We start from the raw sequence: 15,000 nt of genomic DNA on the forward strand, positions 1-15,000 counted from the left end.
ATTCACTTGGGCCCTAGGAACCTGGAACCAGCGACCACAAAAGCGGTAGACGGTAACTCTTACCAACCACGCTACTAAACAGCCACAATAAGGAATAACTCCCGAACCACCTTAAAAAAAGTACCCACTTATCAAAATAGTCTTAAGTCGGGTCCTTCAAGAACTACTACACCAACCTATTTCTTAATTTACCTCAAATTTAGAGAGGAAATTTGTGAAGAAAAACGTTTTTTTGCAGATCTTTTCCATCGTCTTCTCGAGGTCTGGGTAGAAAATTGAGTTGCTGGGAGAGATTGGGAGAAGTGGAACAGCGAAGCCAGAGATTGATCTTGTGTATTTGTATGTTAAATACGCCTGTGAGAGAATAAATAGGCCTTTTGTCTCTGTTCGGATGGGTGGTCAGACCTGCCTTGACGTTGGTGGTGGTTGTGGTGATGGGGGATAATGGTGGTAGTGGTGGTGGTTGGAGTGGTTACCTTACTTTAATTGTTTTCGGGGCTTAGTGTCCCCGGGGCCCGGTCGTCGACCAGGCCTCCATGCTGGTTGATGTGGTGAAGTTGAGGTCCTCAATCTTGTAACATCTTGAAGAGTCTTTGGACGTTGTTGACGTTGATTGATTGATTGATGAACATTAAGCAATCCAGGTATGCCTGGTTAGACGTGGCATGGGCATGAATAGCCCACAAATGGAGGCTGTTAGGACCCGTTACCAGTATCGTTAGCTGGTCCTGTTAGAGTGAGGATAATGGTGACATTCACTGTCACGCAGGACAGAGGGGCATTTAGACAATAGGTCTAAACTGTAGGCTCAAGCACACATATATATATATATCTATATAAATAATTTTGTTAGTATATTTTCGTAGCAGTCTTTCTTGTAAACATATGTTGTTGAATATGACCGGAAGGGTAAGATTAATGATTCTAACACGAATCTTTCAATATTTCTTACGTTTTTCTTCACTGTCGAGGGTAATTGAAAAATTAACTCTCCCAAATTCATTCTTTACATTTTTATTTTTGGTCTGACGCCTGAACGCGTTTCGTAAAGCTTATTACATTTTCAAAGACTAGCTTACACATAACGTACATCATACTTATACTCGTTTTGGGCGAGGTGACAAAGCTATGACAGAACACGAATCACTGGGAATAAAAACAAAAGAATATAAGTAACTGCAGAAGGCCTATTGGCCCATACTTCTTCTTGATTCTTTCTATGTTGGTTCGGGGTCTTGAAGTGGATAGAATATAGTTGTGCATTAATTGGCTGTTGATTGCTGGTGTTGACTTCTTAATGTGTAGTGCCGTCCGAACACTTCCGGAACAAGTGCTTCACTGACGACTGGTGTTCGAACCACAACGCTGTAAATGCTTCACCCACGTACTACAAATACCAATAATCGCCAACAGAACCTAAACACCTAACCTAACCCATGCCTATATATGCACAATATGCTATTATATTATAATATTTATTTATATTTGAGAAAATTCCTGTTTTGAATGAACAGCATGTAAAAATTGATGAATGTGTCTGTGGGGTCGACTGCTGGATGGAATGGACTTGCCCTGAGGAAGGAGTGGCCAGAAACCAGCCACTCAGGTGTCTCCCAAACCCATCAGAATCTTCCTGAACGTCGACAACGCAATTTAGTCCTCCCAGAACCTAATTTACCATTGGTCGCCACCTCTGCTGGCTGGCCGAACTAATGGGTAATGGGTAATGGGTAGGGGGATCGTAGGAGCTTAGGATAGAGGGGTTGGGGGAGTGTCCACTCACAGGATGAGTGGCGCTGCCCAATACTGTCACTATGGCGGTGTGTCCACTCACAGGATGATTGACGCTGCCCAATACTGTCACTATGGTGGTGTGTCCACTCACAGGATGAGTGGCGCTGCCCAATACTGTCACTATGGCGGTGTGTCCACTCACAGGATGATTGACGCTGCCCAATACTGTCACTATGGTGGTGTGTCCACTCACAGGATGAGTGGCGCTGCCCAGTACTGTCACTATGGCGGTGTGTCCACTCACGGAATGAGTGACGCTGCCCAATACTGTCACTATGGCGGTGTGTCCACTCACAGGATGAGTGGCGCTGCCCAATACTGTCACTATGGTGGTGTGTCTGTAACGGGGGGTGGGGGAAATGGCTCTATCTTGTCCATTATTCCACCCCCCCAGTTAACTAACGAGGCCGGGGGAAACAGCTCTCTCTAGTCCGTTATCCCGTCCCCAGTTAGCTAACTATTCTAGAGCACCTCCAGAGTTCCTAAGGCAACCTCTCTCGTTCAACACCTTGTAAACTAGGTATTTGACTACCTAGGTGCTAAGACTACAAGGCGCCGTAACTTGATCAGTTACCCGAAACTCTAGAGAGAACTCTAGAATACAGAATCATTGCCACAAACGTATAAGAGAAAACGAGAGGAAAGAAATGAATAGTGAAGTAATTAGTGAGGGTTTGGGGTGAGAGGTAGGGAGGTGGGAGGGGCGAGGAGAGTCATTAGTTGAAAGTGAGAGTTTAGAGAGGGGTGGAGGGAGAGGTGTAGATAGGTAGAAGGAGAAGAGTAGATAGTAGAAGTAGAAGAGTAGATAGTAGAAGACGAAATGCTGCCACCATCCATTCATGATCATTACATACAAGACAAGGAATGGAACTTGTCTGTATCACAAAATTCTCAAAAGATGTTATCAAGAGATCATTATTAGTATGGTCCCATCTTTATCATGTACTCATTCTAAACCATGAAACCAGTAACTACAGAGGCTTTCTCACCTCAACTCAAAATCTCTAGGGAACAAAGTTAAACACAATTTAAATAATAAATTCATAATTATATTTCACATGAAGTATCATAATTTAGCAATTCAATTAAAATGTTCCAGTTTAATATGCAAAGTGAGTCATCATCCAAGAATTCGAGAACCCTACAACTTGACTGCCCCTGATCATCACACAACATATGTAAACACGACCAAGTCACCTTAATGTTCACTCACCGAGGACTGAGTCTAAGTTGAATAGAGAGGGGGGGGGGGTCTGTAGTTGACAGAGACTCCCGCCCTGCCGGCCGACAGCCTCCCTGGTAGGGCTGTCTTCTCTGCTTCTGCTGACTCCCGTTCTGTCTGTTAATGCTCTATGCTGGATAGCTCTCCGAGTTTATATTGGGGAACCTAGTAGCTAACTCCGCCCACAAGTAGATAGCCTCCGGCACTACCAAGCCACTCCTTAAACGTCGGCATGTTTGAAGGCTACCCGGCTCCAATTATACGCTTAGCGGAAGCAAGGTGAAATTATCATGATCTGACCTCAGGTCACTTGGGGTCATTAACGGTTAGAGGTGTGAGATCTCAGGCAGACAACTGGCGCCTCTCAGATCCTTGTCTGTGACTCGTGTACTCTATATATATTTTAAATAAACTAACCCAAACACTTTTACAGTGTTACATGTCCACTCACAGGATGAGTGGCGCTGCCCAATACTGTCACTATGGCGGTGTGTCCACTCACAGGATGAGTGACGCTGCCCAATACTGTCACTATGGCGGTGTGTCCACTCACAGGATGAGTGACGCTGCCCAATACTGTCACTATGGCGGTGTGTCCACTCACAGGATGAGTGACGCTGCCCAATACTGTCACTATGGCGGTGTGTCCACTCACAGGATGATTGACGCTGCCCAATACTGTCACTATGGCGGTGTGTCCACTCACAGGATGAGTGACGCTGTCCAATACTGTCACTATGGCGGTGTGTCCACTCACAGGATGAGTGACACTGTCCAATACTGTCACTATGGCGGTGTGTCCACTCACAGGATGAGTGGCGCTGCCCAATACTGTCACTATGGCGGTGTGTCCACTCACGGAATGAGTGACGCTGCCCAATACTGTCACTATGGCGGTGTGTCCACTCACAAGATGAGTGGCGCTGCCCAATACTGTCACTATGGCAGTGTGTCCACTCACAGGATGAGTGGCGCTGCCCAATACTGTCACTATGGTAGTGTGTCCACTCACAGGATGAGTGGCGCTGCCCAATACTGTCACTATGGCGGTGTGTCCACTCACAGGATGAGTGACGCTGCCCAATACTGTCACTATGGCGGTGTGTCCACTCACAGGATGAGTGACGCTGCCCAATACTGTCACTATGGCGGTGTGTTCACTCACAGGATGAGTGGCGCTGCCCAATACTGTCACTATGGTAGTGTGTCCACTCACAGGATGAGTGGCGCTGCCCAATACTGTCACTATGGCGGTGTGTCCACTCACAGGATGAGTGACGCTGCCCAATACTGTCACTATGGCGGTGTGTCCACTCACAGGATGAGTGACGCTGCCCAATACTGTCACTATGGCAGTGTGTCCACTCACAGGATGAGTGACGCTGCCCAATACTGTCACTATGGCGGTGTGTTCACTCACAGGATGAGTGACGCTGCCCAATACTGTCACTATGGCGGTGTGTCCACTCACAGGATGAGTGACGCTGCCCAATACAGTCACTATGGAGGTGTGTCCACACACAGGATGAGTGACGCTGCCCAATACTGTCACTATGGCGGTGTGTCCACACACAGGATGAGTGACGCTGCCCAATACTGTCACTATGGCGGTGCGTTCACTCACGGGATGAGTGGCGCTACCCAATACTGTCACTATGGCGGTGTGTTCACTCACAGGATGAGTGGCGCTGCCCAATACTGTCACTATGGTGGTGCGTCCACTCACAGGATGAGTGGCGCTGCCCAATACTGTCACTATGGCGGTGTGTTCACTCACAGGATGAGTGGCGCTGCCCAATACTGTCACTATGGCGGTGTGTCCACTCACAGGATGAGTGACGCTGCCCAATACTGTCACTATGGCGGTGTGTCCACTCACAGGATGAGTGACGCTGCCCAATACTGTCACTATGGCGGTGTGTCCACTCACAGGATGAGTGACGCTGCCCAATACTGTCACTATGGCGGTGTGTCCACTCACAGGATGAGTGACGCTGCCCAATACTGTCACTATGGCGGTGTGTTCACTCACAGGATGAGTGGCGCTGCCCAATACTGTCACTATGGTAGTGTGTCCACTCACAGGATGAGTGGCGCTGCCCAATACTGTCACTATGGCGGTGTGTCCACTCACAGGATGAGTGACGCTGCCCAATACTGTCACTATGGCGGTGTGTCCACTCACAGGATGAGTGACGCTGCCCAATACTGTCACTATGGCAGTGTGTCCACTCACAGGATGAGTGACGCTGCCCAATACTGTCACTATGGCGGTGTGTTCACTCACAGGATGAGTGACGCTGCCCAATACTGTCACTATGGCGGTGTGTCCACTCACAGGATGAGTGACGCTGCCCAATACAGTCACTATGGAGGTGTGTCCACACACAGGATGAGTGACGCTGCCCAATACTGTCACTATGGCGGTGTATCCACACACAGGATGAGTGACGCTGCCCAATACTGTCACTATGGCGGTGCGTTCACTCACGGGATGAGTGGCGCTACCCAATACTGTCACTATGGCGGTGTGTTCACTCACAGGATGAGTGGCGCTGCCCAATACTGTCACTATGGTGGTGCGTCCACTCACAGGATGAGTGGCGCTGCCCAATACTGTCACTATGGCGGTGTGTTCACTCACAGGATGAGTGGCGCTGCCCAATACTGTCACTATGGCGGTGTGTCCACTCACAGGATGAGTGACGCTGCCCAATACTGTCACTATGGCGGTGTGTCCACTCACAGGATGAGTGACGCTGCCCAATACTGTCACTATGGCGGTGTGTCCACTCACAGGATGAGTGACGCTGCCCAATACTGTCACTATGGCGGTGTGTCCACTCACAGGATGAGTGGCGCTGCCCAATACTGTCACTATGGCGGTGTGTCCACTCACAGGATGAGTGGCGCTGCCCAATACTGTCACTATGGTAGTGTGTCCACTCACAGGATGAGTGGCGCTGCCCAGTACTGTCACTATGGCGGTGTGTCCACTCACAGGATGAGTGGCGCTGCCCAATACTGTCACTATGGTAGTGTGTCCACTCACAGGATGAGTGGCGCTGCCCAGTACTGTCACTATGGCGGTGTGTCCACTCACAGGATGAGTGACGCTGCCCAATACTGTCACTATGGTGGTGTGTCCACTCACAGGATGAGTGACGCTGCCCAATACTGTCACTATGGCGGTGTGTCCACTCACAGGATGAGTGACGCTGCCCAATACTGTCACTATGGCGGTGTGTCCACTCACAGGATGAGTGGCGCTGCCCAATACTGTCACTATGGCGGTGTGTCCACTCACAGGATGAGTGACGCTGCCCAATACTGTCACTATGGCGGTGTGTTCACTCACAGGATGAGTGACGCTGTCCAATACTGTCACTATGGCGGTGTGTCCACTCACAGGATGAGTGACGCTGCCACACATATATATGAATGAGACTGGGTGGTTATAAACAGGAGCTGCCTTGCACCGTTTGCTGGACCAACAGAGGCTGAGGGCCACGCAGGAATATCCCTGCAAAAAAAAAAACGTTTCATCTTGATGAGTGTGATGAGTGGGCAACCTTGACGCCAAGCTCTTGCAGCATTGCCATGAATAACATCAACCTTGCAGTGATTGCAGGATCAGCCACGCCAGAGTGGAATTGGATCACAGAGATGCAGTTAATGCCTCCGCCCTCAGGTTATTCAGAACCTTCATTACATAAACATCTGAATGAAATGGAATGAAGGAATGAATGAATAAATTTAATCAGCTGACTGAGAGCGCAGTAGCTGAGTTACACCCGAGATCTGCCTCAGCTGGTGTTACGTACACTACACTGAGGTTACGTAGCCTCCCTACACTATGTAGGGACGACACGAGTAGATCAGTTGTAGGCAGCCACCAGTCTCAGGAGACTATGGAGTTGGGCTCTAGTTCTTGGTCTGGAGTGGCCTCTCCAGGGTGCAAAGCCTGGGTAGGTTGATACGGGGGGGAGAAGCTGTTACCCATGCAGCAGGTCGCTCCACGGCGCAGAAAGTGTCCAATGAAAACACTATAAAATACAAAGGACACACAAAGCAATAGGGAACTACCACACGCTACCAAGAAGTAAACATATATATATATATATATATATATATATATATATATATATATATATATATATATATATATATATATATATATATATATATATATATATATACATATATATACACACACTACAGGAAGTAGGAGGTAGAGAGGTTAGGCCTCAGGTTGATTACTGGCCCTCCCGAGGGGGGGGGGGGGCGGGGGGAGGGACCAAAGTAATATGGCTGTGGCTTGTGAGGCATCTCTCCGGGGTGAGCGTCTTGGTCTCTGTCATCTGCAGGTTTTTAGCTCAAAATGATAGTAGAGAATTGTGTGTTTTACCTATTGGACTCCGCCTTTTAACCCATCTATTTTTGTCTCTATACTACATATATTTCTCTCTAACACACACACACACACACACACACACACACACAGGGGCCTCGTAGCCTGGTGGATAGCGCGCAGGATTCGTAATTCTGTGGCGCGGGTTCGATTCCCGCACGAGGCAGAAACAAATGGGCAAAGTTTCTTTCACCCTAAGTGCCCCTGTTACCTAGCAGTAAATAGGTACCTGGGAGTTAGTCAGCTGTCACGGGCTGCTTCCTGGGGTGTGTGTGTGTGTGGTGTGTGGAAAAAAAAAAAAAAAAAAAAAAAAGTAGTTAGTAAACAGTTAATTGACAGTTGAGAGGCGGGCCGAAAGAGCAAAGCTCAACCCCCGTAAAAACACAACTAGTAAACACAACTAGTAAACACACACACACACACACACACACACTCAGGAGGCAGCCCGTAGCAGCTGTCTAGCTCCCAGGTACCTATTTACTACTAGGTGAACAGGTGCATCAGGGTGAAAGAAATTCTGTCCATTTGTTTCTGCCTCTACCGGGGATCGAACCCGGGCCCTTAGGACTACGAGCCCCTAGTGCTGTTCACTCAGCCGCGATGCCCGTGTGTGTGTGTGTGTGTACTCAGCTAGATGTGCTTGCAGGGTCGAGCTAAACTCAGCCTGACGGCTGAGTGGACAGCGCTTCGGATTCGTAGTCCTGAGGTTCCGGGTTCGATCCCCGGTGGAGGCGGAAACAAATGGGCAGAGTTTCTTTCACCCTGATGCCCCCTGTTCACCTAGCAGTAAATAGGTACCTGGGAGTTAGACAGCTGCTACGGGCTGCTTCCTGGGGGATGTGTAACAAAAAGGAGGCCTGGTCGAGAACCGGGTCGCGGGGACGCTAAGCCCCGAAATCATCTCAAGATAACCCTCAAGATAACCCCCCTAATTTCGAATGTTCGCAGATTAATGTAAAGACCAATTTCTGTCGCTTTTATCAGCTTTACATTTAAAAAATGGATTCGAATTTTTTTCAGCGGCTGATACGTTAAATCTGTTCCATTTATTATCATTCCTAACACTGAAAAAGTTCTTCGTTATGTCTCTAGTTTCCGTCTATGACCCCTCGTTCAGCTGTTGCTACGTTTGAACAACGTTGTTTTGTCCACTTTGTCAATTGCACTCTGCACTCTATGCTTGAAATTGCATATTTATATGGAAATTTAAACGTACCAACAGCACGAGTGAGCAGCGTAAAAGGGAGACACAGTCCTGATATAAAAAATACCTACCGAAAGCACCTAAATCCACCGATGTATTGATGAACACTGCACAAGGGAGGTAATAAAGCATTGTCGAAAAAAAGTATTGACCAGTCACACGAAATTAATGTTTTTGAAAGAGTGATCAGGTATCGAATATTCAGTTTTTATGAAGAACAGTGAACTTCACAGTCCAGGTCTGCAGAGTGGAGTTACAGTGGGAAGATTATGTCACAGTTACGCAACCACCATTACGTTAGGGGCCTCGTAGCCTGGTGGATAGCGCGCAGGACTCGTAATTCTGTGGCGCGGGTTCGATTCCCGCACGAGGCAGAAACAAATGGGCAAAGTTTCTTTCATCCTGAATGCCCCTGTTACCTAGCAGTAAATAGGTACCAGGGAGTTAGTCAGCTGTCACGGGCTGCTTCCTGGGGGTGGAGGCCTGGTCGAGGACCGGGCCGCGGGGACACTAAAGCCCCGAAATCATCTCAAGATAACCACTATGACAAAATCATGTCAGCAGTGGAAGAAAAACAAGTTTCAGATTCAACAAAACAAGATTCACAAGATTCACGGACCTTGTAAAGGCATACCTTACCTTGAGGTGCTTCCGGGGCTTAGTGTCCCCGCGGCCCGGTCGTCGACCAGGCCTCCTGGTTGCTGGACTGATCAACCAGGCTGTTGGACGCGGCTGCTCGCAGCCTGACGTATGAGTCAGGCTGGCATAAAGCCATTTGGTAAATATGACCATAGACTGATAGTCCATAAAATAAGATTAATAGCTGGGGCCTGACGGTTGAGTGAACAGCGCTCGGGATTCGTAGTCTTAAGGTTCCGGGTTCGATCCCTTCGGTGGAGGGGGAAACAAATGAGCATAGTTTCTAGCCGTAAAATAGGTACCTGGGAGTTAGACAGCTGCAGTGGTTGGGCACCATTCCTTTCCTCCGTCCCATCTCAAACCCTTATCCTGACGCCTTCCCAGTGCTATATAGTCGTAATGGCTTGGTGCTTTTCTCTTGATAGTTCCCTTCCCTTCTGTAGAAGACATGGCATTACTGCAAGATGATGTCAATGTGCACCTTGAGTGATGGCTGCTCCTTGAGTGGTGGCTGCTCCTTGAGTGATGGTTGCTCCTTGAGTGATGGCTGCTCCTTGAGTGGTGGCTGCTCCTTGAGTGATGGCTGCTCCTTGAGTGGTGGTTGCTCCTTGAGTGGTGGCTGCTCCTTGAGTGGTGGCTGCTCCTTGAGTGATGGTTGCTCCTTGAGTGATGGCTGCTCCTTGAGTGGTGGTTGCTCCTTGAGTGGTGGCTGCTCCTTGAGTGATGGTTGCTCCTTGAGTGATGGCTGCTCCTTGAGTAGTGGCTGCTCCTTGAGTGATGGTTGCTCCTTGAGTGATGGCTGCTCCTTGAGTGGTGGCTGCTCCTTGAGTGATGGTTGCTCCTTGAGTGATGGCTGCTCCTTGAGTGGTGGTTGCTCCTTGAGTGGTGGCTGCTCCTTGAGTGATGGCTGCTCCTTGAGTGGTGGTTGCTCCTTGAGTGATGGCTGCTCCTTGAGTGATGGCTGCTCCTTGAGTGGTGGCTGCTCCTTGAGTGGTGGCTGCTCCTTGAGTGATGGCTGCTCCTTGAGTGGTGGCTGCTCCTTGAGTGATGGTTGCTCCTTGAGTGATGGCTGCTCCTTGAGTGGTGGTTGCTCCTTGAGTGATGGTTGTACCTTGAGTGATAGCTGTTCCTTGAGTGATGGCTGCTCCTTGAGTGATAGTTGCTCCTTGAGTGATGGCTGCCCCTTGAGTGATGGTTGCTCCTTGAGTGATGGCTGCCCCTTGACTGATGACTGCTCGTTGAGTGATGACTGCTCCTTGAGTGATGGGTGCCCCTTGAGTGATGGCTGCTCCTTGAGTGATGGCTGCCCCTTGAGTGATGACTGCTCCTTGAGTGATGGCTGCTCCTTGAGTGATAGCTGCTCCTTGAGTGATGGCTGCTCCTTGAGTGATAGCTGCTCCTTGAGTGATGGTTGCTCCTTGAGTGATAGTTGCTCCTTGAGTGGTGGCTGCTCCTTGAGTGATGGCTGCTCCTTGAGTGATGGTTGCTCCTTGAGTGATAGCTGCTCCTTGAGTGATGGTTGCTCCTTGAGTGATGGCTGCTCCTTGAGTGGTGGTTGCTCCTTGAGTGGTGGCTGCTCCTTGAGTGATGGCTGCTCCTTGAGTGGTGGTTGCTCCTTGAGTGATGGCTGCTCCTTGAGTGATGGCTGCTCCTTGAGTGGTGGCTGCTCCTTGAGTGGTGGCTGCTCCTTGAGTGATGGCTGCTCCTTGAGTGGTGGCTGCTCCTTGAGTGATGGTTGCTCCTTGAGTGATGGCTGCTCCTTGAGTGGTGGTTGCTCCTTGAGTGATGGTTGCACCTTGAGTGATAGCTGTTCCTTGAGTGATGGCTGCTCCTTGAGTGATAGTTGCTCCTTGAGTGATGGCTGCCCCTTGAGTGATGGTTGCTCCTTGAGTGATGGCTGCCCCTTGACTGATGACTGCTCGTTGAGTGATGACTGCTCCTTGAGTGATGGCTGCCCCTTGAGTGATGGCTGCTCCTTGAGTGATGGCTGCCCCTTGAGTGATGGCTGCTCCTTGAGTGATGGCTGCTCCTTGAGTGATAGCTGCTCCTTGAGTGATGGCTGCTCCTTGAGTGATAGCTGCTCCTTGAGTGATGGTTGCTCCTTGAGTGATAGTTGCTCCTTGAGTGATGGCTGCTCCTTGAGTGATGGCTGCTCCTTGAGTGATGGTTGCTCCTTGAGTGATAGCTGCTCCTTGAGTGATGGTTGTTCCTTGAGTGATAGTTGCTCCTTGAGTGATGGCTGCTCCCTGAGTGATAGCTACTCCTTGAGTGATGGTTGCTCCTTGAGTGATGGCTGCCCCTTGAGTGATGGCTGCCCCTTGAGTGATGGCTGCCCTTTGAGTGATGGCTGCTCCTTAAGTGATAGTTGCTCCTTGAGTGATGGCTGCTCCTTGAGTGATAGCTGCTCCTTGAGTGATGGTTATTCCTTGAGTGATAGCTGCTTCTTGAGTGATGGTTGCTCCATGAGTGATGGCTGCTCCTTGAGTGATGGTTATTCCTTGAGTGATAGCTGCTTCTTGAGTGATGGCTGCTCCTTGAGTGATGGTTGCTCCTTGAGTGATAGCTGCTCCTTGAGTGATAGCTGCTCCTTGAGTGATGGTTGCTCCTTGAGTGATAGTTGCTCCTTGAGTGATGGTTGCTTCTTGAGAGATAGCTGCTTCTTGAGTGATGGTTGCTCCTTGAGTGATAGCTGCTCCTTGAGTGTTAGCTGCTTCTTGAGTGATGGCTGCTCCTTGAGTGATAGTTGCTCCTTGAGTGATGGCTGCTTCTTGAGTGATAGCTGCTCCTTGAGTGATGGTTGCTCCTTGAGTGATTGTTGCTTCTTGAGTGATGGTTGCTCCTGGAGTAATAGCTGCTCCTTGAGTGATGGTTATTCCTTGAATGATAGCTGCTTCTTGAGTGATGACTGCTCCTTGAGTGATGGTTGCTCCTTGAGTGATAGCTGCTCCTTGAGTGATGGTTGCTCCTTGAGTGATTGTTGCTTCTTGAGTGATGGTTGCTCCTTGAGTGATAGCTGCTCCTTGAGTGATGGTTATTCCTTGAGTGATAGCTGCTTCTTGAGTGATGGCTGCTCCTTGAGTGATGGTTGCTCCTTGAGTGATAGTTGCTCCTTGAGTGATGGTTGCTTCTTGAGAGATAGCTGCTTCTTGAGAGATAGCTGCTCCTTGAGTGATGGCTGCTCCTTGAGTGATAGCTGCTCCTTGAGTGATAGCTGCTTCTTGAGTGATGGCTGCTCCTTGAGTGATAGTTGCTCATTGAGTGATGGCTGCTTCTTGAGTGATGGCTGCTTCTTGAGTTATAGCTGCTTCTTGAGTGATGGCTGCTTCTTGAGTGATGGCTGCTCCTTGAGTGATAGTTGCTCCTTGAGTGATGGCTGCTTCTTGAGTGATGGCTGCTTCTTGGGTGATAGTTGCGCCTTGAGTGATGGCTGCTCCTTGAGTGATAGTTGCTCCTTGAGTGATAGCTGCTCCTTAACTAATTAAAGCCTTACGTGAGAAAATACCTGAATCAAATTATACCATAATTACCAATGATAATTATAGATCAACATAAATGAATGCAGCAATATGCAATTAGCATACACCACACAATAGATTAAAATAGATTAATAGATCTTAGCTCTCGTTGTAGTTCCTTAAAAGGATTCTATTTCCTGAAGAACTAGACTGTATAGATATAGTTAGGTTAAAGATACTTTAAGTACCTCTTGTATTACGTCACTACATTGTACATAAAAAGATTAAACTGTATTAAATTAATAATATTACTGTATTAATACCAATTAATACAGTAATAGTTAATACTGTATGAAAATATACTCGATTTTGTTGAACAGACGCATCAGAGTTTAGAGAGCCTAGCTCTCTATATATTGTAAAGTAACTATATAATGTGACTAACATAACTGTAGCTATGATAGGTACTTGGTGTCTCATTTGCATAATTAGTCTGATATTAAAGAATGATTAATTATCTAGAAGTAAATATTATTATATGAATGATAATTTTTTTTTTTTTTTTGAGATATATACAAGAGTTGTTACATTCTTGTACAGCCACTAGTACGCGTAGCGTTTCGGGCAAGTCCTTAATCCTATGGTCCCTGGAATACGATCCCCGCCGCGAAGAATCGTTTTGCAAGAGATTAATTGTTTCTCGATCAATATTGCTCAACTTTAAGATTTGATAAGATTATACTAAGATAATATATGATTTATACGGATATATATTTGTAGATAAGAGGAATTAATAGTTTCTTACTATTTAATTGGACCTTACTTAAGGTGTAATGATCTTTCAGCTGTAAAAAAGAGAATAGTTAATGACTCTATAAATTCAATTGGGCAGTTAAGGACTAAATAGATATTAACCTTATCCCTGACTGAAGACCAAGTGCCTAGTTAATTAAATTTGGCTCCGAGGGGCGAGTTTATTGGGCAGCGTCACTCATCCTGTGAGTGACGCTGCCCAATACTGTCACTATGGCGGTGTGTTCACTCACAGGATGAGTGACGCTGCCCAATACTGTCACTATGGCGGTGTGTCCACTCACAGGATGAGTGACGCTGCCCAATACTGTCACTATGGCGGTGTGTTCACTCACAGGATGAGTGACGCTGTCCAATACTGTCACTATGGCGATGTGTTCACTCACAGGATGAGTGACGCTGCCCAGTACTGTCACTATGGCGGTGTGTCCACTCACAGGATGAGTGGCGCTGCCCAATACTGTCACTATGGCGGTGTGTCCACTCACAGGATGAGTGGCGCTGCCCAATACTGTCACTATGGCGGTGTGTCCACTCACAAGATGAGTGGCGCTGCCCAATACTGTCACTATGGCGGTGTGTTCACTCACAGGATGAGTGACGCTGTCCAATACTGTCACTATGGCGGTGTGTTCACTCACAGGATGAGTGACGCTGCCCAGTACTGTCACTATGGCGGTGTGTCCACTCACAGGATGAGTGGCGCTGCCCAATACTGTCACTATGGCGGTGTGTCCACTCACAGGATGAGTGGCGCTGCCCAATACTGTCACTATGGCGGTGTGTCCACTCACAGGATGAGTGGCGCTGCCCAATACTGTCACTATGGCGGTGTGTCCACTCACAGGATGAGTGACGCTGCCCAATACTGTCACTATGGCGGTGTGTCCACTCACAGGATGAGTGACGCTGCCCAATACTGTCACTATGGCGGTGTGTCCACTCACAGGATGAGTGGCGCTGCCCAATACTGTCACTATGGCGGTGTGTCCACTCACAGGATGAGTGGCGCTGCCCAATACTGTCACTATGGCGGTGTGTCCACTCACAGGATGAGTGACGCTGCCCAATACTGCCACTATGGCGATGTGTCCACTCACAGGATGAGTGACGCTGCCCAATACTGTCACTATGGTGGTGTGTCCACTCACAGGATGAGTGACGCTGCCCAATACTGTCACTATGGCGGTGTGTCCACTCACAGGATGAGTGACGCTGCCCAATACTGTCACTATGGCGGTGTGTCCACTCACAGGATGAGTGGCGCTGCCCAATACTGTCACTATGGCGGTGTGTCCACTCACAGGATGAGTGGCGCTGCCCAATACTGTCACTATGGCGGTGTGTCCACTCACAGGATGAGTGACGCTGCCCAATACTGTCACTATGGCGGTGTGTCCACTCACAGGATGAGTGACGCTGCCCAATACTGTCACTATGGCGGTGTGTCCACTCACAGGAT

The 15,000-nt window shown here is 48.4% G+C and overlaps 3 protein-coding genes across 4 annotated transcripts in view; 2 read left to right on the top strand and 1 right to left on the bottom strand.

Moving 5' to 3' along the window:
• LOC138372689 (involucrin-like) overlaps window positions 1–6,754 on the top strand; it is a 68,471-nt gene extending 61,717 nt beyond the window's left edge. The window contains exon 3 of the mRNA XM_069338196.1: window positions 6,639–6,754. Coding sequence (XP_069194297.1) covers window positions 6,639–6,754 — 116 coding nt within the window. The remainder of the gene's footprint in view (window positions 1–6,638) is intronic.
• LOC123760270 (uncharacterized) overlaps window positions 1–15,000 on the top strand; it is a 743,064-nt gene that overhangs the window by 135,473 nt on the left and 592,591 nt on the right. The gene's annotated exons all lie outside the window — the stretch shown is intronic.
• Window positions 6,918–15,000, bottom strand: part of LOC138372690 (uro-adherence factor A-like) — an 11,487-nt gene continuing 3,404 nt past the window's right edge. The window contains exons 2-6 of the mRNA XM_069338197.1: window positions 13,549–13,570; window positions 11,640–12,505; window positions 10,704–11,479; window positions 9,752–10,615; window positions 6,918–7,062 (exon numbers count right to left, since the gene is read on the bottom strand). Of these exons, the coding sequence (XP_069194298.1) occupies window positions 6,918–7,062; window positions 9,752–10,615; window positions 10,704–11,479; window positions 11,640–12,505; window positions 13,549–13,570 (2,673 nt within the window). The remainder of the gene's footprint in view (window positions 7,063–9,751; window positions 10,616–10,703; window positions 11,480–11,639; window positions 12,506–13,548; window positions 13,571–15,000) is intronic.

The sequence above is a fragment of the Procambarus clarkii genome, chromosome 39 (assembly GCF_040958095.1).
Source record: "Procambarus clarkii isolate CNS0578487 chromosome 39, FALCON_Pclarkii_2.0, whole genome shotgun sequence".
In the NCBI taxonomy this organism is placed as follows: domain Eukaryota; kingdom Metazoa; phylum Arthropoda; class Malacostraca; order Decapoda; family Cambaridae; genus Procambarus; species Procambarus clarkii.